Raw genomic sequence first — 27135 nt, 5'->3', positions numbered from 1 at the left:
TGAGCCCTGAAAAAAGCATAAAGAGCACTTTGGGCTGAACACTAGGTAAAAAGGGATTGGAACAGTGAATCAACCCCTGCTGTTTGATTCTACTGTGTTCAAATAAGTAAATTCTTTCAAATATACAAATTTCAGAAAGAAATACTCAACTAAAGCATAATGTATTTCTGTAGGAGAAACAGACTAGTGAACACTCCCACCTCTTTCAGTCATAGAAGAATCACATTAGAACCATTCTTTTAAACAAAAGAAAGTCAAAATATCCTCTATAGTCCATCATTCTACATGAAAACTATTCATATGCATGCATCATGCACAACAGTTCATGAAAAGAAATTATTAGAAATGCCTGTTGTTTTATATAGCAGGATGTAAGAATTGCCAATAAGCAGCCTGGGACTCCACAGGCTGACAGGTAGGGACAGTGAATCTCACAACTGGCTCTGGATATTTTCCCCTAGTAAGAAATAGCAAACTTGCATTGTGTACTTCTCTGTAATTTAGACAATTTGCTATCAGATAGATACAAATCCTGCTATACAGATTATGGAAGAATGATCAACCAAGCACTATTCTAACAAACTTATTTTCTAGCGGTATGAAATATATTATTTTAGAAGATATTCTGAAACTTGAAAGTTTCAAAGTCAGTAATCTCTTCTGGCTTCATCTAGCGGTTCGGCTATCTAGATTTGGTGGGGATTTTGAATACTTTGACCAGCTATAATTTGCCAAAATTTAATTGGCATACTTATGTTATACCTTGTATTCAGGCTGTGTACCACACATGCATGAAACCCAGGTCTCTAACATCCTGTCGCTTTTTCAGAATTACACCTCATTCTGTATCCAGTACATGTGTGCTCAATCAACGATACGCTAGTGACTCATAGCTCCTTGCTAGTTACTCTCATTGTTCAATGTACAAACCCTTACCATACTTACGTACCTATGCTGCAGCCTCTTAACTTATTTGTTATTTGAACTTGCCGTGAACACAAAATTAATGTACTCCTAATTCTTTTGATGTTCATCCCTATGATACCAAAGGCATCAACACACATATGGTTACAACATCACTTTGAGCTAAAAGGATAGTTTTATTCCCATTTTACAACAGGAAGTTGAGGCACAGAAAAAAAATCTGCATTTTTATAATCACTTGCTTATGGTTCCTATTTGGAGAGATTCATTAGACTTAATTTTTCAGCACATTTAGCATATATTTATACAATATGATGAAAACACAGCTCCTAGTGGCTTTCACTACAGCACCTTGCCCAAAATCCCATAGGACTTGTGAGGACTTGTGAATATTGTTCAGTTTTCCTGGAAAGCATTCAACAAGACACAATCCCTCTCTATACATTTCCTCACCTCAGGCATTACAGTTGTGCCCACAGGTGAGTATGAACAACAGCCTCCTTTACCTCATGACCCCTCAAAACATGCCCTAACAGATGGAGAAAATCCAATGGCTAAAAAGATTTGATACAATAATACAAGTCTGTATCATTATGGATACTCAGAAAGCACAAGGACATAATCCCAGATATAAACACAATCTTAATTGTACCACTGACTAACATTCAAAGATACACTCTATAACCTTGCTGATCTTTTGAGTATATAACTTCTTAGGTTTTTTAAACAAAATTGAAAAAAAATTTTCATCATATAATTTCTTCTTGTTTATTGTTTCCCAGAAGTCATTAACAAAGTTAGAACCCATAGATGGATCGTACAAGCCTCTGTCACTTCAGCTTATAGGATGTTGTATATCAACAGTAAAGTCTCAGATGTCAGCCAAAGAACTCCAGCAATGGGACTGATGGGAAAAAAAAAAAAAAAAGAGGCTCATTGCTCTCAGATCTGATCTCACCTACATCTGGATCTAGAGAATAGAGCAGCAACTCTGAGGAGATGGATATGGCTTGCATTTAGAGAGTGGCTGGAAAGCTGCCTGGCAGAAAAGGAGAAAAGGACCTGGGCATGTTGGTAGACAACTAGCTGAATATGAGCCAGCAAAGTGCCCAGGTGGACAAAAAGGTCAAGAGTACCCTGGCTTGTATCAAAAATAGTGTGGCCAGTAGGACCAGGGAAGTGATCGTTCCCCTGTACTCAGTGCTGGTGTTCAGTTTGGGGCCCTTCACTACAAGAAAGACATAGAGGTGCTGGGGAGGGTTCAGAGAAAGGCAACAAAGGTGATGAGGGGCCTGGAACACAAGTCTTAGTGGCTGAGGGAACTGGGACTGTTTAGCCTGGAGAAAAGGAGGCTGAGGGGAGACTTTATTGCTGTCTACAACTACCTGCAAAGAGGCTGTAGGGAGGTGGATGTTGGTCTCTTCTCCCAAGTAACAAGTGATAGGACAAGAGGAAATGGCATCAAGTTGTGCCAGGGGAGGTTTAGACCGGATATTAGGAAAAATTTCTTCACTGAAAGTGTTATTAAGCAGTGGAACAGGCTGCCCAGGGAAGTGGTTGAGTCAGCACCCCTGGAGGTGTTTAAAAGACACGTAGACAAGGTGCTTAGGGACATGGTTTATTGGTGGACTTGGCAGTGTTAGGTTAATGGTTGGACTCAATGATCTTAAGGGTCTTTTCCAGCCTAACTGATTCTATGATTCTATGAGTAGATGTATACAAACCATGATTTTTGAAAAGTTTACCTCTCAATCAGTTCTGGGTTAATTTTTACAGCAAAGATAAAACGGATACACTTGAATTTTAGCCTCTGTATCAGGCTCCTGCTTCGAATACCAATCCTGTATGTACTAGAACTTAGCAAAGAAAAAGCAGCATGTTTTTAAAGGGAATATTACTTTTATCCTACCTTCTTTCCTTGAAACAGCTCAGAATTTTTGATGTAAAGTAAAAAAGTCTCAAATCAATAGAAGTCTGAAAAAAAATTCAGCCTAAACCTTTACAGCAGAGCGAAACTATAACCACCTTAAAACCAGCCTTTATCACAGTAATGTGAAGAATCAGAAATAATAATGTCATCCCAGAGCTTTTCCTACACAATAAAAAATACATTATTAAATAAGAATTCATGAACATAGAGTAACAGTTAAGAAACATACACTGCTTTCCTTTTTCTTGGTGTGGTGAGAAGCATAACCTTGTAGTGGTATCGTTTTCAGTTTTGTTTTGGAATTGAGAGCACTTCAGGAATTCTGGCCAAGAAGCATTTACCATACCCAGAACTGGTTCACAGCCTTCTTTTGCTGCCTCACAAAATGTCCTGCAGGGCAAGAGGCCTCGACTGGAGAAAAGAGACAAAGAAGAAAAATACAAGTGATTATTATGCTAAAAGGTGGCAAAAAGTTTTTAAAAAGAGAAAAAAGTAATAATTAAGATTTCTAAATAATTTTAAATTCTACAGACCTACACCAAAAAGGTGCCAAATCCTTCTTATTCACTGAAAGTGACAACAGCTCTGGCTTTCAGACTAAACTTAGGCCAAAATGAAGCTCAGAACAGTTTCTGAGTTCAACTCTGTGCAAGCTGAGACCAAGATTTTATCTACAATTGATCCAGTAGAATGGTGCAGTGACATCACGAAGGAGAAAGGTTGCGTCTTCATCCTCTCCTTCTTCCCTACAGCTTTGCGGACCTACCCCTCTATGACTTTGGCAAACACTTTCATCAGCTTATAAAAAAATCATTACCTCAGAAAAAATCTTTTAATGTTTTTGGGTGGGTAAGCTTTCTGACAACTTAATTGTGCTGAATCTGCTCATGGAGAGAATCAACAATCACGAGACACAGGCTGTAGGAACCCACAGTGCGGAGCACTGTATTGCCCCTTTTTAGCATTTATGACCTTTGCTATTACCCCTGAGCAGCCAAAACATACTGAGTGTCAGATAAAATGCAATAAATATCAGCATGATTTGCATTGTATGTTTTTAAGAAAAGCACTATAAATTAGCAATTTTAGAAGTATGACAAGTTTAAATTCACCGTACTTGTCTATTTCTTATTCTAGGATATATACCTGCATATGTATTTTTTCTTTATTCTTCTTCACCTGTACATACGAAAACCCATTAAAATAGATAGCTATGAACTGTCTCCAGGTCTACATAATTAGAGTCAACAAAGTTGAGCAAATAATCTAGAAAATCTATTAACATGTTTACTGTAGATCTGGAAAATTATTTTAAAAAGTAAAGTTACAAGATTACAGGTAACATAATATTAGCTACATTAGTCAAGTTTTGAAATGACAAATTCCAAAGAAGCCTCAGCCAAGTTAGTTGATTTGTGGCAGTTGTAATTCAGGATAGACTACTGCACTGTAATGCACACAGGAAGGAATAACTGAATGTCCACATATATAGTTCTCTGCTTTACGGACAGCTTCCACTACTCTTTTATCTGAAAACCATTTCAGTGGAGCAGAGGAAAAGCTCTAGCACAGCCAACATTAGTCTTAGCTATAAAGAAGAACTGTTCAATGCCTTTCCTGGCAAGGACTGGCACCATCTGTGGGAGCACTCTGTTACCTGAGAGAGCCTATATAGTAGAAAAGTTTGGGGGTAACAAAAACTACACCCTTCAGGACCCATGGAGAGGTTATGGAAACTAGCTATTCAGAGTAGGGTATAGTGGGAGGATGAGAGACAACTGACATAAGCTGAAACAAGAGGTGTTCAGACAGGATATAAAGAACTTTTTCAGCATTAAATTAGTCAAGGAGTGAAACAGGTTATCCACAGAGGTTGTGTGATCTCCATCCTTGCACATTTTCAAAATATAACTAGACAAAGCCCTAAATATATAATCAATGTACTTCTGCTCCACCAAAGAGACAAGGAATATCATTATAACAATGAACAGTTTCAGTAAAATGAAATTATTTACCATTTGAGCTATTTAAATTTGGTCTTTTGGGGGAAATTCACATAGAAAATGAGAACAAAACTGAAAGAAATATCACAAACTAACATAAGGAATTTGAACTGAATATACTGAAATCTTTTTAAAGTTGGGCAAACTGCAAATTCTTGATATTACTGGAATTTGGAAACAACTTGAAGAACTATTACAAAAGTAGTTACCCAAAAGAAAATATATTGCCTAGCCAGGAACAACTCAGTACTCCGATATTTTGTTTGAATTTTCAGAAATAAATACCTATAAAAACACAGACACATATGCACTCACATTTCTAAATATCATTTTACTTAAAGTAGATTATAGCAAGTCTAGTCATTAATTAAAGTTGTTATATTTGAAATAGGTAGTTTATTGCAAAAACATAAATGCACGACTCTGTATCCTTACCATGTTCTTTGCTGTAAGGATATACAGTCCCCTTAGTGTCTGAGAGGCAACAAAGGGCTATTTCAAGAAATAAGTCTATCTGTCACTCAGGTTTGCATCTTGGGGATCACTGTCAACTTGCACTTCATTCTGTATCTTCATATCAAGGCCACATTTAGATCCCACATACCACATCTAATATGTTTTCTCCCATACCCCTAACATTGATTAAATTTTCAACAAAACTTTTTGCAATTTATATCTAAATTACTGCAGAACCTTTGGGGCTTTAACAAATGCAATTTTGCTTCATTCATAACCATTCACAATGCCATAGAAAAGATCTTTTCCCTAGTACACCACATAGATCATATAATCTTTCTCTTTGTGTCTGACTCTTGGTTGTACCTGCCCACCTCAAAAACATGGCTAGAACTTCATGTTCAGGCACAAGTAAGTGGCTCAAACTTAAAAAGTCCACAGTACCCAATGGTTCCCTTACTCAATGTTTCGTTTTACAGTAATAGAGAAAAACATAGTACTATTAGCAACCGTGTGATACGGCAACAAACCCTGCAAGTAAGGAATAAAAAGCTGTCAGAGCTGCCTGACTACTAGTGGTAACATGAGGAAATTTGTGTAAAGCAAAATATGTATTCTGAAGTCAGTACAGCTGCCTTTCTTTGCTTAGTACCTAACGAGATGAATGTGCTGCCAGTGTTGCTACTGAGTTCATTGCATACTCTAGTTGGAACCACTTTCAAAACACATTATCTTTAGAGATATATTCTCCAGATGATGTTAAAGACTTTCACACAATGTACTTTCCATGCTGCAGTATTGAAGTTATCCCAGAAACAAGCCAACGACCTTCACCTCTAAAATTGGCTCTTGCAGCTTCCTAGTTGGCAGCTTACTTGTTGCCTGGAAAGAAGCATATACACCCTAAACCAGTACTTTTCACCATGAGACTGCAATGTGTTGAAAGGCAGAAAGTTTCAGCACCATAAAGCACATATCATCTGACTGTGCACAAAACCAAGAACAAATGGTCCCTCCTGATGACAGGAAAAGCTGCCACTTACTAGTTCTGCATGCTGCACTGGCAAATTAAAAGCTTACTATCTGACCTGTAATGGCTCTTCAGACAAAGATGTTCTAAAACACTCTTCTGTTATTTACAGAACCTATTTGACATGGAAAGAAAGAACGGGCTCAGCAAGAGCTGTTCAGTAGATGTCACTGCCCCCTGACTGGAGCCTGAAAAACACCCTAAATACAGGCAAGGCAAGTGACTGTGTCCAGTCACTTTCATTCAGAGTTGTGGACATTTTTTACCTCTTCATTTTTAACTAATCTGCTATTTCTAAAAAGTTATATTAGCATAATTACACGTGGGCAGAGGTATTCACATGAGCAGATCCCCTGGATTAACAGAAAATGCCAAAAGAAATGCCCCTACTTACTATGGAGATTCTCGAGTTCCAAAATATCTGTAAGAAATAAGACACTACAGAACTAAATTGGAGTATTGATATGATCTATTTGTTGATGCTAGATGTTTATTTTTTTCAGACTGATAGAGTTAACTTTTTGTTTATTTTTAAAGAAAACACAGAATACACTACAAAATTACATCACGGTGAAAAGAAACGTAAGCAGTGATTCTACCTCATTAACTGTAATGGTTCCCCATTGTCCAATGAAGCATATGTGATCATCACAAACAGTAATTTGAAGGCAGTATATTCTGCTGATTTTTTTTTTTTTTTTTTCCCAAAGAAGTGATAGCAGGGACATTACTTGAATTTAGCAAGTGTGTGACTGAGATCTACTTGAGTTTACCAAGGCAAAGCAAATGTACACTGCTCTTATGACTTGTACCAATGTGACTACTATTTGAGAAGAAAAACAAACAACAAACAACAACAACAACAAAAACACACCACACACAAACAGTTCTTGAAGACTCTCAGATGAAGTTTTATACAAGTATGAAGTATTTGATATTATCTCTGTTCTCCTTGATCCACACCGAAATCATTACCTTCCAAAGCACCACACTGCAGCTACAGGCTTGACATACAGCCATCAGGTAATCGCAGTATGAGTTTGCTAATTTCTTCAGATGTAACTACAGCAAAGTTCAATGTTTACAAAAGTCTTTCAACATACTGATCATTCATTTCAATGGCAGTTCTACAAATAATAGTAAAAGGTTATATTAAAATATAACTATGTACAGTTACATTTACACATAATAGTTAAAAAGTTTCTACAAATGCTAGGAGATGAAGTAAGTTTTTTCAGATTAATCTGCACATTATATTATTTACATCTATATGAAAAAATCACAAATATAAAAAACTTCACCTTGTTTGTTTAGCTTATGCAGTTCACCATTTGAATATTACAGTGCAGCATAAATGTTTTGATATATACATAGCACAATAATAATTTAGAAATTACTAAGCTTCTAATAGACAGCTGCATAGTGATTAAAGAAGCCAAGCAGTCTCTAGAGAAGCTCTGACAAACCAGAAAGCATAGGATTATCCAGCAATTACTGCAATATTTGGTGCAGTTTCAATGTTTAGTCATGTGTGCTCCATAAATTAAATATTTCTGGATAAAGATCAAGTTTACTATGGACATATTGCTTAATCTAATGAAGGATGAAAAGATGATTGGAAATCTCCATCTTGATTAGTTTTATTTACAGCTACTTAGAGACCAATAATTTAAAAATAAACTGGCGTATCTATGGCAATCTTACCATAATTTATTTGGCGCCAGTGGCCGGCACGGAAGCAGGTTATAACATATTAGGGTGCAATTCTGCTCTTCAGGATATTCATAGAAAAAAACTCGTGGTGAAGATGGACTTTGATAAAAGAACAGATACATGACATTTTTAACTTTGTGGTTGGTTTCCCCACACTTCAAAGTTCATACTTCGGTTATTTCAGCTGTATAGAAACATCAACATTAAGAATCATATGGCACCAAAAGAAATTAAAATGTTCTTCACAGCTTATTACAAAGTATATTAAGGTTAAAGAGAATACATAGGTATTTTTAATTTGCCTAAGATACCTTCAGAGAAGCTATTTATCGCAAGAGTTTTACATCAAATATCCATTGAAGCAGATATATACAATACAGTACATGCTCCAAAACTGTTATGTTACCTGATTTTAAGCTTCCAAAGAGGCTACGCACTGCCTGAGAGAAGACGATCTGACTTTCTTGTCATGCCAATCACTTTGAGTCTACTTATATTAGAATTCAAATTGCCTGATTATAATCCTACATGGATCTAGTCCTTATCACTCAAAGACATTTTACATTTTTAGACTAATTCTTTTCAGAAATGAGTCCTTCTGTAATACTGAATTCTGTTCTTTGCAATCATTTTACCATGCACAGGGCTCATGAGAAGACTCTGTAAGCCACTTAAGTGGTGGGTTTGAGTACTAGAAATTATCCAAGAAGTATGCTGCAAGAAGCAGCAAGGAGAAGGAAGACAACTATTTTCTTCTTGCTGCAGAATTCAATAGATTTTTTAAGAAACAATTGCTCAAGGTAGCTCAAGGGTCTGGCTCTCAGACTCAACAGCCACTGAGGACATGGTTCTTGATACGTCTTTTCTGGAAGGAGCAGCAGCATATGCAGCTCTTGTTCCCAAATGTCTATATGTGTTTCTGTGCTGTTTTCAGTTTTGCAGTAACAGCTGTTGGTGGGTCGCATAGTAAGCCAGGTGAAGTAACTGATTCAGCTGAAAAGTAACATGACTAAAACAACAACAACAAAGTATTCTTTCTTTCTCATCTGACAACCAAATTGGCCCCTTTCAAAGGGATATAGGCAAATCAGGAATAAGCTGTCAGGAGAGGGAGAGGTAGAAATTGCTAAAGTTGAAACAAACAAACAAACAAACAAACAAACGAATCATCCTGCAGGGACTCTCCGTACAACCTGGTAACTTCTATAATACATCTATTTTCTGTGGCATTTCTTTGTGCCTTCACATTTAGTATCTGCACTGCTAAAAGCACTGCAACAGCCGTGCCCTGTTGAGAAATTCATTACTGCAACTTTATAGATTAAAATGATAGAAGGAAATTACTTGCAAAAGGTTATAAATAAGTTGGTGTGCCAGAGCTGAAAATACAGCATGGAGATCACTCTTAGAAAACACAACTGTTGACTGCACCTGTTGTGGCTAAAGGTCACATTTGCGGTTCAGTAGACAACCTGGCTGAAGGCACACTGCTGAACATTTTCAGCTACAGCTAGTCCTCATTACTGTTCTTACCCCAACTCCATCCATCCCTTCAGTTATTCCAGTAAAACTCTTTCTGTGGCCACACAGTAAGTCATATTCAGATATTGAGCCAAATTATAAACAACTTTAGGTTATTTTGACAGATTATTTTTTTCAGCCAAATCTGTTTAAGGAAAAGTTTAAACTGGCATGGCTCTCAGAGGAAATATTACTCATGTTACAGCCTTGCTATAGAGCACTGCAGGGTAATTCACTGTATCATCCATAGGCACACAGGCTAGGAATGATGATATTATAAATCTAAGGTCTGAGGCAGAATAAAGCAATAGGTAATAAAATTGTGAGAGACTGCTGAGGTGCAAAGAGGCGGACACAGATGGAGACAAACTGAAAAACCCAGGAAACATGCAAAAATTATGGGAAGAAGAAAACTGAGATTATTCTTTGTATTTCTACAGTCCTGAAATCAAACAAGTTGAAGTGACAAGCCATCGTTAGTTCTCACAAAATAATTTTAGATTTTTGTGGTTATTCCACTTGACAAAATTATATTGAATCTATTCAGCAACATTTAGGGAAGGAGCCTCAGATCCATGCAACACTCTGTAGTACTGAATGCCAAACTAGCTGCACATATACTTCTGACTTTCCACCTTGTTTTTAGCTCAAATGAATATACTGTTTTCTTGAAACAGGTTCCTATGTATAAATACAAAGATGCATGATTAACCTGTAAAAGGACTACATAGGACCCACAGTCTGAGAAACATATAAAATCTTAAAGGAGAAAAAAGGCTTCAGAGCTGATCCTGGCAAAAGACTTTCCCCCCGAGGTGGGAGACTGAAGAATGGCTCCAGCTATTTATATAGCACTAAGGGCTACAGTCCACTGGCTGAGCTGCTGGTAAATGCCCTCTCATCTACCCTGCAGAGATGGAATATACAGGTTTAGAGCTCATGCACGAAGCCAGTTCTCATCCATACACTCATGAATGTTTGATCTGCTGTCATGAGGTTGGCAATTACAGATGAGCCGCAAGAGGAGTGTCCTTTACAAGGGACTGAAAAAATGCTGGTTTGTACAATGAGAATGAAAAATATGGATACTTAATGGATTGCCTGCAGCATGGAAGAGCATGCAATCTGTTTATAGGCTATGACAACACAGAAGTCTCAGAACCAAATAACTGGACCAGAATCTGTTCTGTGGGTCCATACAGAGGCCTTACATTTTTCCCCTCTAAAAATTACAGGTCAAAATAATTATTCCTTAATATTTTCCATATCTGGTGGCAACAGAAAAGAGACAGCTAAAGATTAACACCTGAAAAAGTCTTAGAACAGATCACTGATATCCAAGAGTACTATAGTTAGCAAAGAGGTCACACAGAACTCTGAAGGCTATTCAGACAGAGGAAAGAAATAGAAACTCCTGATTCCAGTGAAAGTGGAACTAGGAAGAAGTCTAAAGATACCATTAGATTTAAAAGACTCCTCTTATCCATCCAGAAATGAATAAAGGAGCTGCTGTTGAATTTCACATCTTCTACATCAACTGATGTTGAATTTAGCATCTCTTTCAGGCCTAGTAACATTCTTTGTGCAATGTGGTCAAACTCAGCTGATATCCATTAGGATGGACACAGTCTCTACAATGGATGGATACAGTCACTACAATGCAGGTTAGAATTTTTAGTCAGTGCAATCATTTATTTTGTAGACAAAACCCAGATAAATTAATTTGACTAAAATAAGGAGTCATTTCTATCTGGAATAAGCAAGAAACCTAAATTCAAAGATCAACTCTGCCCCTTCAGTCACTTTCTGGACACAATAGCACCATGTCACAGCTGAGCTTACAATACTGTAACAATCAAAATCATCTAACGTATACCCAGCAGCACAGAAGCACTTTCTCTGTTCTACCATAGTTACCAAAGTGCTTACATAAATTTTGCCATATAGCCTTGAAAGTAGTACCAAAAATAGTTACCAAAATGATTTAATGTCTTTTGTATTATGACTATAATCAGCTGAGAGGATCTGTCCTGACTAAAGTAGCCAGCCCTTCCAGATTTCTCTTACCGATCCCATCACTTGATTCAAACATGACAGCAAAAATAGGAGAGATGTAGTAAATTAATTAATTAGAGCTATAGTTCAGCAGGAATCAGTTTAAACAAATATTATTGAGAATATTGCTACAATCATAAGCTATTTTTACAATCTTGTACCATCTGCCAAAATTTCTCCTTAATGAAGTCAAATTTCTGAAAATTCTCACCTGACATTTATCATGGAAATGCTGAACACACTGTTGATTTAGTTTACTTTATAGAAATGTCTCTCACGGGAGAGACAAACTTAACAAAGGTCAGTATGTCTCAGTAACTGAACTCTCATTACTATTTAACTGCAGATGGTTTAAAAGTTATTTGTTAATAAGCTAGGCATGAAAAGAGGCTAAAAATGATCTGAAAAGCATATGAATTCTTGGAGAACACTTTAACCACTGTTCAATCCAAACACCTTTTGTTTATTAACTTCTGCACAAAACGATGTACTCATATCTACTAGAAGAGTTTTGCTGTAGTAAAATAAAATGTTCCTTCCTCTATACCTTTCTGGTTTTGAGTCCAGATGCACAAGTCTGACAGGAAACTATCAACGTTAATACTTCCACAATGTTTGTGAAAATGAAAGATTTTACTGAGAGGTCCTATCATAAAATTATTGCAATTTATTAAATGAAATAAATCTAATTTTGTAAAAACAAGGTGTGTTTTTCTAGCAGATATATTAAATTGCCAAACAAACACTAGCAAAAAGCCACATTCATTGCATGATATGTTGTAAACAGTGATTCCAATTACTTCAATGATCAGTATTTATTTATAACTAATAATATATTGCATGTGTAGGAGGATGACCTGTGATCCCTAGTTAACATATCAACTTAGAAACCAGAAACCGCAGCTTATAACAGATACTACACAAAGCAAATCATTAGGTAAACAGGGCTGGAAGCAATCAATCAGTAAAATATGCATTTAAAAATAACCAGTCCTCCTGATTTTCTTTTCTTCTTCCTTCCCTTCTCTTAATTCCCCTGAGCAGCACTGTGAGGTATAATATGTTTCAAAAGGGACATTCCCATGCCAAGATTGTTCTCAAAAATGTTTCTGTGCTTGATAACCTTTTAACTCTGGTCTATCCATAATTCCCCCAACACATACACTTTGAAAGAAGAATCTTTTATGTTTTGGAAAAGTTTTCATGGTCAGCACATTAGCTCAGCGGAGAGGGTTTAAAACAGTGTGCAAGTTTGATGCTGCCTCCTATGGCAAAAGCTGGCTTCATACCCACTAGACCAGCGAGGTCATTCTGGCGAACGCAGGACACCGTTGCCTCTATCTCTCTATTACTTTTCTAGCTTTTAATTTAGAATTAATTTCTTAAGCAACCGTTTCTGTGCATTGAATTTTACAAACTATACATACCAGCAGTTGTTAACAGCTTCTACTTGTGGGCAGGGAAAGGACAGTTGTCTCAATGGGGGAAAAACATTCACTCCAGCCTCAGTTCTCTGTCCTCCTTTCCCTATATTGTGTCCTTGGTTTGTCCTTCCCGTACACTGCATCTGCCATCTACTGGCACATTTCTGTAAAAGAGTTCAGCGTCAGAGACTTAATATCACGGCCTTTTCTGTAAGGGGCTGTACCTATCTCCAGTGCCACCCCCAGCTATTGGGAGGGTCAATGACATGGAGAATCTTCCTTATGCCCATCCACACTAGGTGATCCATAACATCAATATAGAAGCTTTCAGAGCGACTATGATTTTTTGAGACATGTAAGCCAAAATTTGGGGATTAACTTCTGTAGCATAAAACTTTATAAACAGAAGTTCTTCTAAAGTAAACATATTTTCTACTTTCCTTATCTTCCTAGATTTCAACGGCCATGATAAAGAGCTTACCACTTATTAGAGTAACCCCCCTGCCAAATTTCAAGTTTCATTACTTGAATACTTGGAGAATCTAGGAATTCCTGGTTATTACATGAATGTTTTTTGTTTGCAACCCAATTTTTCTTTCTGTTTTTGCCCAGGGCAGATATCAGGCATAAAAAATGTTTAATGGTGCCTTCTTTCTTTTTTTTTTTTCCCCAGAAATTATACACATCTGGAGAAATGGTCCTCTAAGAAACATGTTAATTAACTTTAAATATAGGTATTTTGGCCCATGCCATATCATTACCTATACTTTCCCTATCACTCCTTGCAAAAAACCCAACCAACCAACCAAAAACCCACAAAACAACACTTGTCATCTTTATATTGTCTCAGATTGAGACCAAGTAGTAATGGCTCCTAAGGTGATGAGCATGACATGTTGATTTCAAGGTCTGAGTTCTGAGGGACAACGCAAAGTATATCTTCTCATTAGCACATTTTTTCTGCCTTATAAGTAACAGTTACACAGTACAAATAAAATAACTTATGAAGTATGAAATTATTCCTGAGTAATACATGGTATATTGAGAAGAAAGATATATCTTCAGAAATGCTACTTCTTGAATGCTGTTTCTTCAAGTTTCTTCATTTGTTTCTTGGCAAGATGGTCAAAGCCAACCTTTCAGAAATTTGTAAATATTCCTTTCTTTGAGTCAGATGTAAACTAGCTTGCTCTTAACTCAGTGTTTCACTTGTATCCCATGAAGAACATGTCCTAGTCATAGGACAGTAGAAATAAAATTTTGTTTCTTGAACAATTGTCTTTCCTCAGAGTGGGAGCTGGGGTTTGATGATTTGTTTCCTTCTAATTCCTTTCTCTGGGCAAATACTCCATCACTTTCTGAATCTGCATATTGTAGATTTTCTTTGTTCATATATAATATATCAGTTTATTACTTATTCAATTTTCTGTTTCAGCTATCTCTGATTTGATTCACTGTCCTTTTATTTAGGAAAAGACTTCATGTATGTTCAGCATGTTCACTGAAACATGGTTGCAATCATGTCCTTGCACATGACACGTGTTATTGTACACGCATATATCCGAAAGTACACAGAAACTGTTTGGTATTATTTTACAGATATCTTAAGCAGATATTTTTTCTACTTTGAACCTCTAACCTGTGCACTACACCTGACAACCATTTCACTATCTTATTGCCATAAATCAGTTCTATTTCATATCGAATTAGTGCATTACCAATTTGTGGGCAGACTGGAGCTGAAACTGAGTATTCACATCATGTAGAAAATACTTTACTAAATGTTTCTCACAGCATGTTGATTATCTGCCATTAGCAACTCTATCCTTAATGTTTTACTTCTGAAAGAACTAGATGGTGCAGTTTCTATTATTATAACTAACTATTGGTGAAATCACAGCTTTCAGAACAAAATATTGACTGGCACAAAGGGCACAATGAAGGAAAAAGGTATTCATTTATTCTGCTGGTTTGGGCTTTCTCAAGTAACATATGCCCTTGTGTTCATCAGGTTTTTTGCTGAACAGTTTAGCAATTTCCTTTGTAGAACGCTTTAAACCAACAATGAAATACATGAAAATAAATAACAGTGTCAGACAGAGCACACTATTTGTGTGCTTTATCACATTCTCTTCCTCTCTAATTTTTTTTATTCACTTTTGACAGGATTTGACTATACACGTTTTTCATTAGCTGGATCTCCAAGTTTGCGTGGTTCAAGTCACAATTGTGCTTACGTGAACCTCAACTAAATTTTAAAAATGAAGGCTGTATTATGCCACAGGTATGTATTCAAAGACAGATTTTAAAGCAGTGTGCTTTACTGTATATAATCAGTCTGTTAGATTCCCAAGGGCTCAAAACCAAGGCATGGCAAGATTTAAAACAAAACACGTGATTTCAGACATTCTAGGTATAAAGCACTTCATCCACTGAACATCACCTCTGCTTTATTCGTGATTAAAAAGTTGAAGTTTATAATCTTCTATTTCAAGGCTGATGAATAGAATAGATTGATCTCCTTGATATAGAACCACTGCCAAAACTCCAGCTGGAATAGCCTCTTTGAGTCAAGTTAACTTGTGTCGTCTAATGAGGCACCAACAAAAAGAAAACACATTAAAAGGATGAAGCAGCTCCTACAGGGTGTGAAAATCCAGACTGTAAACTCAGGAAACAACCCATAGCCACTTTATAAGCATTTGACAGCAGCATCCACCCGCTATGCTTGGGTCATGGCAAGGAATACACTGGAAAGAGTCATAAGAAGAGCATAAAAATACAAGGCAGAGAAGGGAATGAGAAAATCCTCCCAACTTCTTCCCCAAAGGACTGATAACTGATTGTCACCAATGCTGTAGTTCAACTTTTTAAATCAGGTACCACCAATTCTAATGAAACTTTTGCAGACAGGATTATGATAGGGAATTCTAAACATTCTTCCAGGAGGGTTTCTCAATACAGCCACTTCAAAAATTACTCTGAAACTGTAACTTCAAAAGTGTGTGAAATGCAAACATTTCTTAAAAGCTGCAGAGTTGTCAGTGCAACTATAATTTCACACCTCCACACAGGTGCATTATAAAAAAAAATAGCGTAGCAGCCACATCACAGACCACCTATCAGACTGCTTATCCAGAGTTCCTAGCAGCTGCTATTTTGTCTTGGCATATTTATCTGCTTCTGTTACCAAAATTAGGTAGATTAAAACAAGACTGAAACATGCCAGTGGAGGATTGCCTATCCAAACTCATACATATTCACACATCATTCATCAACAATTAAACCCATTATGAACTTTACATAATAAATATTGACTTAAATATATGCTGATAGCTTCCTGTTCCAAGTCTTAAAATAAAAATTCTCATTAGCTACATAAACAAGATCTATGTGACTCAGTCAATTTTTTCTCCTAAACAATCCAAAAGCCTCAATTAACTTAACAGTTTTTATGTAATGTCTTGTTATTTTAAAAAGTCTAAATGTACACTGTGAGGAAAGAAAAACAAATAAAAGTTAATTTCACTGTAAGCAGGAACCAAAGAACCAAAGAACACAGATAAGCTTAGAGTACTGTTCACAAAAGCAAGAAGAGGGAAATAGCCACATCTCTGATCTCTTTCAAGGGTTATATGAAACATGATCGACAGCAATCCCTTACTCAGTGAAGTCTGATTCTTTTCCATATTCTGAGAGGACTTAAAATAAATTTTCTTCCTTTCCTTCCTTGTAGCTGACCACAAATGTATTTTAAACTGTCGTCAGCTTATAATAAAAGATACCACACATATTTCTGGATTTGTTTTTTGGACCTAATATTTCATCCTAGTTTATGTCCATAACAAAAATGAGACTTTTCCTTCCTTTTTATAAATTACAGAAAATAGATTAATATAACAAACAAGAAGAAAAAAAAAATGCCACTAAGAGTCATAACAGAGCAGTTCTTCAAAGTATATTTGACTGCATACAAAGCATTCACAGCTTCTTACAACCTTTTTTCCTATTAACCTAATTTTCACTAGTTAATTTCTCCACCAACATACCAGGTAGCCGTATTCTGACCTCTGGCTTTCTACAAGTCTTTATGTGGATACTGTTGTGTGTAGCATGGATATCACAGCATAACAAAAATAACTGTCACATATAGACACTTACATGACAAACTCCTTTGTAAGAAAGAGCCTGAAAATCAGAGAAAGCATTTTCTCCTTCATTACCTGATTTTTTCTCTTAGAATGAGCCTGAGAGAAAAGGGGCGGGTGGTGGGGGGGGGCGTGCGGAGGACGGGCAAAAAGTCAAATTACTGCAGAGAGTTTTTTCCTCTATCATTCAGTAGGTATTAGATCAGAACTAAAGTGAATAAATTATAACGAGTGAAATGAATTTGCAGATTTTAATCAAGAGGAAAAATAGTGTTGTATCTCAAGACACAGGATACAAGTGTTACAGGTTGTGTTCTCTGCTTTTCTGCATTTTTCCTGCTCAATCTCAGCTTCCCCAGCTATTAATGTGGCAGTATTACTTCCTCCTTTACTTGTTTTGTTCAGCTGGGCCTCTTTCATTGGCAGGAGGCTGCCCCTCAGTGCATGTTTGTACATCATTCGGCATAAAAAGCCTCTCTGAGTCTTAACTGAAGACACACTACTTCATAACTTTATTTTCAAAGGTGTCTGACACGAAAAAAAAGCATAGTAAGCAGATACAGAAATGCAAGGTGCATTAGAGTTTTACCTTGAGAGCATTTTACCCTTTTTAATTTGCATCATCCTAATACTATTTTTTAGGCAGAACTTAACTAAAGTTTGAACTCCAAAGATTTAAAACTCTGGGGATCTATCAATGCAAGGCAGTTCCTCAGCTTTCTGGAAAACACTGCTACACAAAGGATTAGTGGAAGTACTCAAGCTATTAGTTTCTGCGTCAGAACACAGCATGACAGCAAAGAGGTATGAGAATCCACAACCTTCAAATTTATTTCCATCATAAAAAGTCCAAATAAGCCATGTACATAGGCCTTCAGGATCTCATATAACTTGCCTATTTTACTGAATCTTTTGATGAAACATGAGTATTCACAGAGTGCAAGAAATATTAGAAAGCATCATCCAATTTGTTTGTTTGCATTATGCAGTTATAGGCTGACCCACTATGAACTTCTCTATTGATATTGAATCTTCAAATTTTACACTAATTTTAGCTCTAAAATAAACCCTTTTTATCTTTCAAAAAATCTGAAAACACTGCACACTAACTTTTTCCCAGATTTTTTTTTTTGGTCTTCTTGAATACAATAGCTGAAGTCTGTAGGACTTGCAGAATCCAATGCAGGTGAATCGCTATTAATAAGCATCCACTACATTGCAGCAACTGACCTTTGGGGTACTCTTAGTATCTCCCAATGGTAAAGAAAAATTCACTAGCGTAAACCATTAATCATAATGAACAGCTCTAAGGACAGATCTTTCTTACAACAAATAAAAGTACCAGTGTTGCATTTGGTGGTAATAGGTTGCAGACTAATACTACTCAAAAGGGCAAAATTGTTACCTTGGATGTTTTAGAAGTCATTAATTAGTTAAGCACTAGTTAAGCATTAGTTGAGATTAGTTTAACATGTTCTTGCATCATTGGTGTTACTTTTTTGCTACTGGACTGTGTTAAGATGCTTTTTTTTTACATCTGATTTTGAAGTCATATTGGAAAGATCTCATCCATTCACCCAAGGAGGAAGAATTTTCATAACAGCTTTAAAAATAAAGTCTCTTACTACTCAAACTATGAGCGAGTAATAAGCAAGAAAAAAAGTCTTATTGTACTTCAACTTTCCATGTTCCATTCTCATACAGGTTTTAGTGTACTTTCAAACTTTACCTTTACTGAAAAGTAGTATTTTAAAGGCACTGTTACTTATTTTCTTACAAGAGCAGGGCTAGCTGATTGTACATCCAGTTGCTGGAATTAAATAGAGCTTTTAAAATTAGCATATTTTTACTACCACACATTATTTTCATTGCAGTAAGATACAAAAAAAAAATTTCAAGAGCAACAGCATTTTAGTAATATTCAGAAATCTCAGTATTTAACCACACTGTGTGTTATACAAACACTTGAAGATTCTCGGTGTCTAGAACCTTAATCTCCTTTAAGTGTTAATGAAACAATGTTTATAAACACATGAAAGATAAATGCGAAACAGATACAAGTTTAAATATCAGAGCAAAGCCATGTAATGACAGCACACTGGGTGCCAAAGATTAGCAACTTTACTTTTTGTTGCTTCTTGTAACACATTGTTATGATTATTGCTCCCATGGCTGCAGCTGCCAACACAGACTGTCTCGACAATACCTAAGAATAGACATCTGAGTATCACATGAGTTTAATTTCTTCTCTTTATTTGCCAAATTATGCTTTACATAAATTTGAGCCAATTGCACTCTAAAACAAAGAAGTATCAATAAATGAAAAGCTATGATCAGAGATGCACTGGCAATTAGAATCAAACCGTTGTAATTGAGCGGAGGAACTAGTGACAATGTCAGTAACAACTGTTCTCCATACTAGTGTATTATTTGTGATACTGCATATTAAAAACAAAACCAAACAAAAACAATAACAAAAAATACCACCAACAAAAAACTACAGCCAAACATAGTCCAAAAAAAGGGCTACAGCATATGGAGATAACCCATTCATTATCATCAGGGTCTTTCCACAATGGCTCTTCTGCTTCTCCTTAAGTATGTTTCTGCTTCCCAGATTCCCCTATTCAAGAGAGCTAGAACAGGAACAGGCCTGTCTCTTCCTTTTTCATATCTGGATTCAACACATACAAAGTAACTTCCCTTTATCATACCAATAATTTTTCATACCAACAAAGAACCTTCTCCAGGTCTCACTCAGAGGAGTTATTGAGGAGAGGGAGTGGGGAAGGGAAGGCGTTAAATAACTACCTTGGGCAGATATGATGCTTCTTAAAATCATTATTCATGGCTTTGAAATATATCCCTTTGCCTGCAATAACTGGGTGCTACAAGTAAAACAGTAATCACAAAACTCGCTCAGTTGCCTACAGAAGAAAGTATTCTCTTTAAAGAAGAAAGCAGAAGTCAAACTAGGACAAGTCAGGTTTAGCAAACTAGATTTAACAAACCAGCACTTTGTCAATCCAACCTTATGGTTCTTCCTGTCGTTTCCACTCAGCCTATACTTTCAGTGTCACCCATTACACACTCTGGAAACATGACTACTTCAAGTGAAGTCAGATCGTAACATTAACCTGCATCATTCACAGTCGCACTGTGGACTTTCTTCCCAATCAGCCTGCAGGGCCAAGGGCAGTCTCCACAGAAAAGATTTTAAAATAAGAACAGAAGGAGGCATTGTTACCTCCAGAACATAAACCAGGACATAGAAATCCATTTCCAGCTTTGACATTAAAACTAATGGGAGAAGGTTGCCATTGTGGATTAAAAACAAACAAACAAACAAACAAACACACCCAAAACAAACCAGCAAAACCACACACCACAAAACCACCAAAACCACACACAAATTAAAAAAAAGATGTTTTCAGGAAATAAATGGAAAAGGAAAGGTAAAAATCTTATCCTTTCAAGACTCTTATTTGTTTGATTGATGTATGAGCTTTGCACTTTTGACACACACCACTCACTCTCAAAACATTTGAGAAAGTCAAATTCCAAACAAGCCAGAATCAGCATAGCAACAGAGAAATGGCCTCTTCTGCTGTTAAATGTTTAAATATATCAATTGATTACCTGAACCCGCTTTTCTTATTTTATTCTGTGATATCTAGAGACCACAGGTAGCTTAAGATTGTATGTTACCAGATTCTTTAACTGGAACAATTCTAATACAGAATTGGAGTGAGGGGGCTATAATTAATCATGCACTGAATTAAACAGGGTTAACTGAAAATAGTTTTGGTAGTCTAACAAAGATACACACAGAGGTGTATTTGGATTAAACAGCTCAGGCAGTCTAATATTCAGTCTCGTTCCACCATTACCCATGCTAACTTACCTCCACCCTAATCCTATCCATATCATCATCTGTACACTTTTTTTCTGGATTAATTTTCTGTCAGCTTAGTGAGCTAAACTGGCCAATCCAGAAATCACAATGCTGCGATGGAAATGGCAGGCATATATGGCCGGGAGTGGGACTGTAACTTTTAATGGCAACTATATTTTAGACCAGCTTATCTCATCTCATATAAATTTTTTCATAAGCATTCTATCCCTTCTAAATTGCACAGTTTAGGGCTTCTTACTTCTTGTTATGTTAATGGAATCACTTATTCCACTGCCATATTCTCTTCCACTGAATTTCACAATGGAGAAATTGGAAATAAGGAGAAATGAAAACAAGGAGAAAGAAATCTACCCTCTCTCTTCCTCCTCCAGAAACATCAGAAATTGTGTATATATTTAAAAAAATATCATTTTTGGTGCCATATTTTGATTTTAGCACTGTTAAACTCACTGATTCTTTTTCAAATCAAACTCAATGAAAAAAGTGCATGTGCATGACACTAATGCTGTGTAATTATGTAACTGCAGAAATCAAGACATGCATCTTAAGCTTCCAAAACAGTTTATGTCACTCTGAATACATCCTGCTAATCTAATATCATAAAGCATATTTAAAATATTAACTTTTCTGGAGGAAATTATTAAAAACAAAATTTGAAGTTTAATTTAGCTAGCAGTCACCACACTTTATGCCAATACTATAAATATCCAATGCATTTATGTCGTTACAAAGCATTCAATTTCAGCACATCCAGATTGTAAAAATGAGGTACCAGAATTCTGGACAGACTTTTAACAAAAAAAAACCCCAAACCTGATTGCCCTAGTACCACAGTTTTATTCCATACACTGGCAATAATTTTTCTAAGAGAACTTCATTGCAGTAGGCTTATCATGGCAGAAATGTTGTGAATAGCTTTGACAGACAGGGCTTTTGCAATGAGCAGGTCATAGGCTTAGTTTGGATCTTTGTCTGTCTGATTAGACAGTGAGTATTTTACCACAATTGGCTCTAGCCACTGATTTTCATTCCCAAATACCTGTCGTCACCGTCACTGATGCATTCAGGAAGAGCAAGACTACAGCCAAACAGCATGATGTGTTGATAGCAGCTGAGACGATTGAGATAACTGAAGAACTTCAGGAACTTTTCCATTTCAATACTTTTGACAATGGAAAGAACTGAAGTTACAGTGGTGTAGTTATATGGCAGCATTTGGCACTGGCTGTTGGTGATATTTATGCAGGCACCTGTGAAATCAAAACAGTACATTTAGAACAAAACTATCACCATTTAATAGTTGGTTCAAAGCATATATTGAATTGACTAGTCAGTACATACAATATATAAGCAGTACCTGTACCTCACAGATGACAGTACATGGTGCTATCATAATACTGTTGAAAAACAAGTATCTAAGAAAAAAAGGAATCTGGAGAAGCTTGGTAGCTTAGTTTCTAAAACCAAATATTTCCACATTCCTCTGACCCTCTACGAAACTGAACTAGAAATAACACAAAACAAAATTCTTTCTGACACAAGTTAAATGAATGTACCATAAAATTGTCTGGATATAACCAGCTTTGGCTGAAGCTAAGAATGGACGTCATACGAAAAAAAATTAAAGCTAATTGGGTTCTGACATGGCTCTGGTTTTGGTGTTTCCATAAAGTTTCTCTTTTTGCTACCATTCTGCTTTGCAGCTGGCTTTCCTGACAAAATCATCAACAAGCCTCCTGACTTGATAAAAGCTGGGGATGTAAAGCACACAGGATGCAGCTCTAAGGGTTCAGCAAGTCTGTCTCTTCCTCAGCTTTCAGTCTAGACATAGTCTTCATTTTCTAAATGCACTAGTGGCAAATTCTCATATCTATGGACTCATACAGCCTCTCATAGGAGTAGGGAAAGCAAAGCATAATGAAGAAAAATGTCATTAGAGCTTTTTCAAGTTGCAATGTCTTTGAAGTGATGGACAAAAAAGGTGGGTTTCAAATTTTATCTAGACTTGGTAAAAAAAACCCTATTTTCTCAGTGTCTGATGAGTATCCTCTTTGTCTTTGCCCTCTCCAGAAACCTCAAAAGAAACTAAGGAATCGAATCTTGCCCCACTGAGATAACAGCAAGTCTCTTCCCTCATTCTAATCAAGCTAAAACTATGTCCACAAGTCCCCATGTTAAGATTCCACAAACACTCACCCAGTACTGCTAACAAGAAATCTTAGCACGAGTGTACCCCATTTTCTACTACGATCTCTTCTCACTCCCACAGTGACTAATAGATTTGTTCATCTAGAAATCAAATTTTTTCCATACAATTCACGAACATATTCTCCATTCAGAATTAAAAGTAAATGCTGGGAGGTCAGCAAAAAAGTAGTGAGTCTCCAAATTGAGAACACTTTCAGAACTGCAAAGTGCAATTTTCAAAAGTGACTATATGAGTTAGTTACACATGCCAGTGATTTTCAGTGCAACTTCTGCTCTGAAGTTTTACAGGTATTTTTGAAAAATTCCACCAGGATGGTCGTCAAATTTACCTGTTAGACTGTGAGACCAAAATCTTGTGATACTAAAATAGCTTTCCAGGGGAAAGGGAAAACAGGCAGAGGGAAGGGAAGGAAATTCACTTCAGAAGATTTCTTGTAAAAGGTTCCATTTCTTTAATGACTACTCACAGAATCACACTTTGGGACTTTTGCACAGTATCTTGACCCGTTATAAAAATGTAAAATCTCCCTTCATTTTTTGCATTGTATTTTGTGCTTGAACAAACTCATTGTTTAGTTGTACTGTTGGTTTGTTGTTGTTGTTGTTTTGGTTTTGGTTTTGTTTGTTTGGGGTTTTTTTGTTTGGTTTGGTTTTTTTACATTTTTATTGCTTGGGAAAGCTTAACAGGGAAACACAAAAGCTCTGATTTAAAGATTTAAAATACTGAAGCTTTTATAGCAGGAACTCCTTACACTGCTAACCTCTCCACAGGTATCTCTTGCCTACATTCTTTTCCTGATGCTAGGACTACATTTTCAATCACAGTTGTGACAACAGGATAACAAACCCATGCACAATTCTGGGTCTCCCCACCCAGAAAAATCTCACACTAAAGTTATTTAAATAAATCAAAATATCCTAAACTGGAGGGAGGAGGAGAACATAAGGTTTACACCAGTGGAATTCCAAAATTATTCACAAAACCATCATGTATCTCCTGAGGCACAATTGCAAAATAGTCCCTGCCATGGCACGTGTCAAGAAGCAGTGACATTTTGGCTGAGAGCATACGCAGGGGCTGCTTTAGACCTTTCAAAATTCACACTATCCTAACAGAGAAGAGCTATAGTTTCTTGGAGCTATCTGATCTTTTAGGAGTACTTAGTGGCTGGACAACACAGCGCTGAATTCAACATTCATGGCCAAGAAAATTGAATTTTTTATCAATTATACAAGAATTTCTAAAACAAAGAAAGATGGAAGGAGGGACTAAACCCAAGACCTGTTCTTGCAACAGAATCATGATCCATCTTCAGTTTCATGAATCTTGCATTCCTATAAAACCACATCAGTTCAGTATTAATCCCAGGCACACCTGTATCCTGGAACATCCTCCTGGAAGTCAGGTACCTGGGTTAGAACTTCATCTTTTTAACACAGGTCCTCAATCCACCTTTTCTACTTTTTCTTCAGTCATTCACTCAACAAACAAATTACAGTGCAACAGGTGAGTGTCCCATACCCACCACATCTCTGAGACAAGAAGCATAATTTCAGGGTAATAGCAATTGTTGTATCATGGTATTATGTACATCCCAGATTCTCACAAATGCCACAGTCTCAAAAACCTTCACTGGTAAATTAAGAAAAGTTACCCTTGTGTTTGCACACATTTAGTTCTGCACAGGATTCCTGAGCTCAGAACAGCCCCCCACTGGCTCACTCCCAGGGAGCTGCAGAGCACAGGTGTATCAGCCCTTTCCAGGCTTGCCCACAGACCTCTACCCCAGCAGCAGGCAGATATTTACCTATTGCTTTGGAGGGGACAAGTTCCACACAACTGCCTAAGTTGGCCATATTTTGAGTAACACGCTATTTCAGAGCAAGGTTGTTTCACCTAAACTGAAATGAGAAGAAAAAGCAGAGAATCTCTATTCTGATCATTTGCACAAAACAAGTCCCTCCATTAATTCTACCATCAAGCCCAATAGCTTGTGATAAACAGAACATATCTTTCAGACACTCAAGTCTGCTCAGTGCCAAATTGCTCTGTACTTGGGCAAATAGAGACACAGCATTCTACAGAGCATGGAATAATTTATATTAAAGGACATGAAAAGTAGGAAAAAAGCTATTTAAGACACAAATGCAAGGGACTGCTTATTTAATGAGTAGGTATCTACATAAGGAGATTAAAAGAGATAAGATTAAAAAATATTCTAGTAAGAACAATGTGCTTTTTTGAAAGAAAAACTGAATAATTACACCACAGATCTAGAAAATAAATAAGCACCACCGATCTAGAAAAAAAATAATGCAGTAAACCTCAAACTGTATAACTATTCTACTAAATTCCTAAATTCTGTTTCATATTTACAGGGTGTGTTTCATAACCTATATGGCCCTTCAGTGACAAAATGCTGTTCTGACTAATGGTATAACATACTAGCACTAAACACGTTACAAACAAGCAGGAAACAAACTAGATAAATGCCAAATAGACATAGAAAAGCCTCAACCTATTTGCTGCTTTTCTGCAGTAAAGATTCATTAATTACAGGGAATAGAAGGCACATAAGCTAGTTTTGGCAATACTTACAGTGGGGGAAAAAAGAGCAGTGAATGGGAACAACAACATATGAACAAGCTGTTCATCAGTACAGCATGGTTCCTAATTATATGGGTCATTTCTGACATTCATCTAAATGACGAGTTTTCTGTTTATCACTGGCTATTTCCAGTAAAAAAGGGCTTCCTTCTACTCCAACAATTGCAATTCAAGTCTACAGTTTCATATTCAGTGCTGCTGAAACTAATTTAAAGAACATATTTTTCCCTTTCCTTCTCTCCTCTACAGATTGTTCCCAGATTGCACTGCCTATGGGCTGCATCTGCCCAAAGTGAACTGGACTAGAGAACTGAGCTGACTGAAAATAACCACCTACGTTCTTTCCTGAAAGGCAATGTTCATGGCAGCCCCAAAGAAATGCAGCTGAAACTGCAGCTTAAGCTTGATTAATCTTTTTAGATTTAAAACACTCAACCATCCCTGTAATGATAAGGTCAAGATTCCTCACTCAACAGTGTTTGTTGCTTCTGGATGTTTTTGAAGCCAAGCAATGAACTAGCTCTGGACACTAACCTGCCTGAAAAAAACAAACAGCCTCTCCCTCTTCCTCTCTTGCCACACTTTTAAATTTTTTGGTGGGCACAGAGTGGAGAAGAAAAAGAGGGGAAAAAATAGCTCTTTCACTTGGATTAGATCATTGGGTTGAATAGCTTTCTGGCAGCAAAAACACTTGTTCTAGGACAAGAGAAGGGGGAGTACAGTGGAAGGAACCAGTAGGTAAGATCAGAGCCTACTCACAGCAGCTGAAGCAGTGCTTTGGCACAATGTGTCCTCACTGCCCAGCACCATAAAGCACTTTGAAAGTGCTAGGAATATTTGAATTGTAGCATCAGAGTCAATTCCTTTCTAATGAAAAATTAAAAAACATCTTTACTCTAAAAACAGATTAATAAATTTGGTGCAAGTCTGCAGTCTGAATGTATCCATTTTCTAACTTGCTGTATAAAACCTGATCTAGGATCTTTCTTCCCAGCATCAGCCACGTTAAATGTAATGCAGTTAAATGCCATCAGATAATGCTAATGTGAACTGGCCTAGATTCCAGCTTGGGTATATTTTTACTAGGATTGTCATAGCAGATCTGCAAAACAAGCCTTGGTCTCAGGTATAAAAAAACACGACATGGTATATGAGAGTGCTTGAAGAGGAAAGTATGCAGCCTGATTTTAATATCCCAG

At 36.7% G+C, this 27135-nt stretch overlaps 1 protein-coding gene across 1 annotated transcript in view; it reads right to left on the bottom strand.

Moving 5' to 3' along the window:
- CORIN (corin, serine peptidase) overlaps nt 1-27135 on the bottom strand; it is a gene marked incomplete at both ends in the record, with an annotated part of 135988 nt that overhangs the window by 63068 nt on the left and 45785 nt on the right. The window contains 2 exons of the mRNA XM_080343669.1: nt 3084-3265; nt 22160-22370. Coding sequence (XP_080199795.1) covers nt 3084-3265; nt 22160-22370 — 393 coding nt within the window. The remainder of the gene's footprint in view (nt 1-3083; nt 3266-22159; nt 22371-27135) is intronic.

This window comes from Nesoenas mayeri (genome assembly GCF_963082525.1).
Source record: "Nesoenas mayeri genome assembly, chromosome: 4".
Classification (NCBI taxonomy): Eukaryota; Metazoa; Chordata; class Aves; order Columbiformes; family Columbidae; genus Nesoenas; species Nesoenas mayeri.
This window is presented reverse-complemented; position numbering and strand designations above follow the sequence as displayed.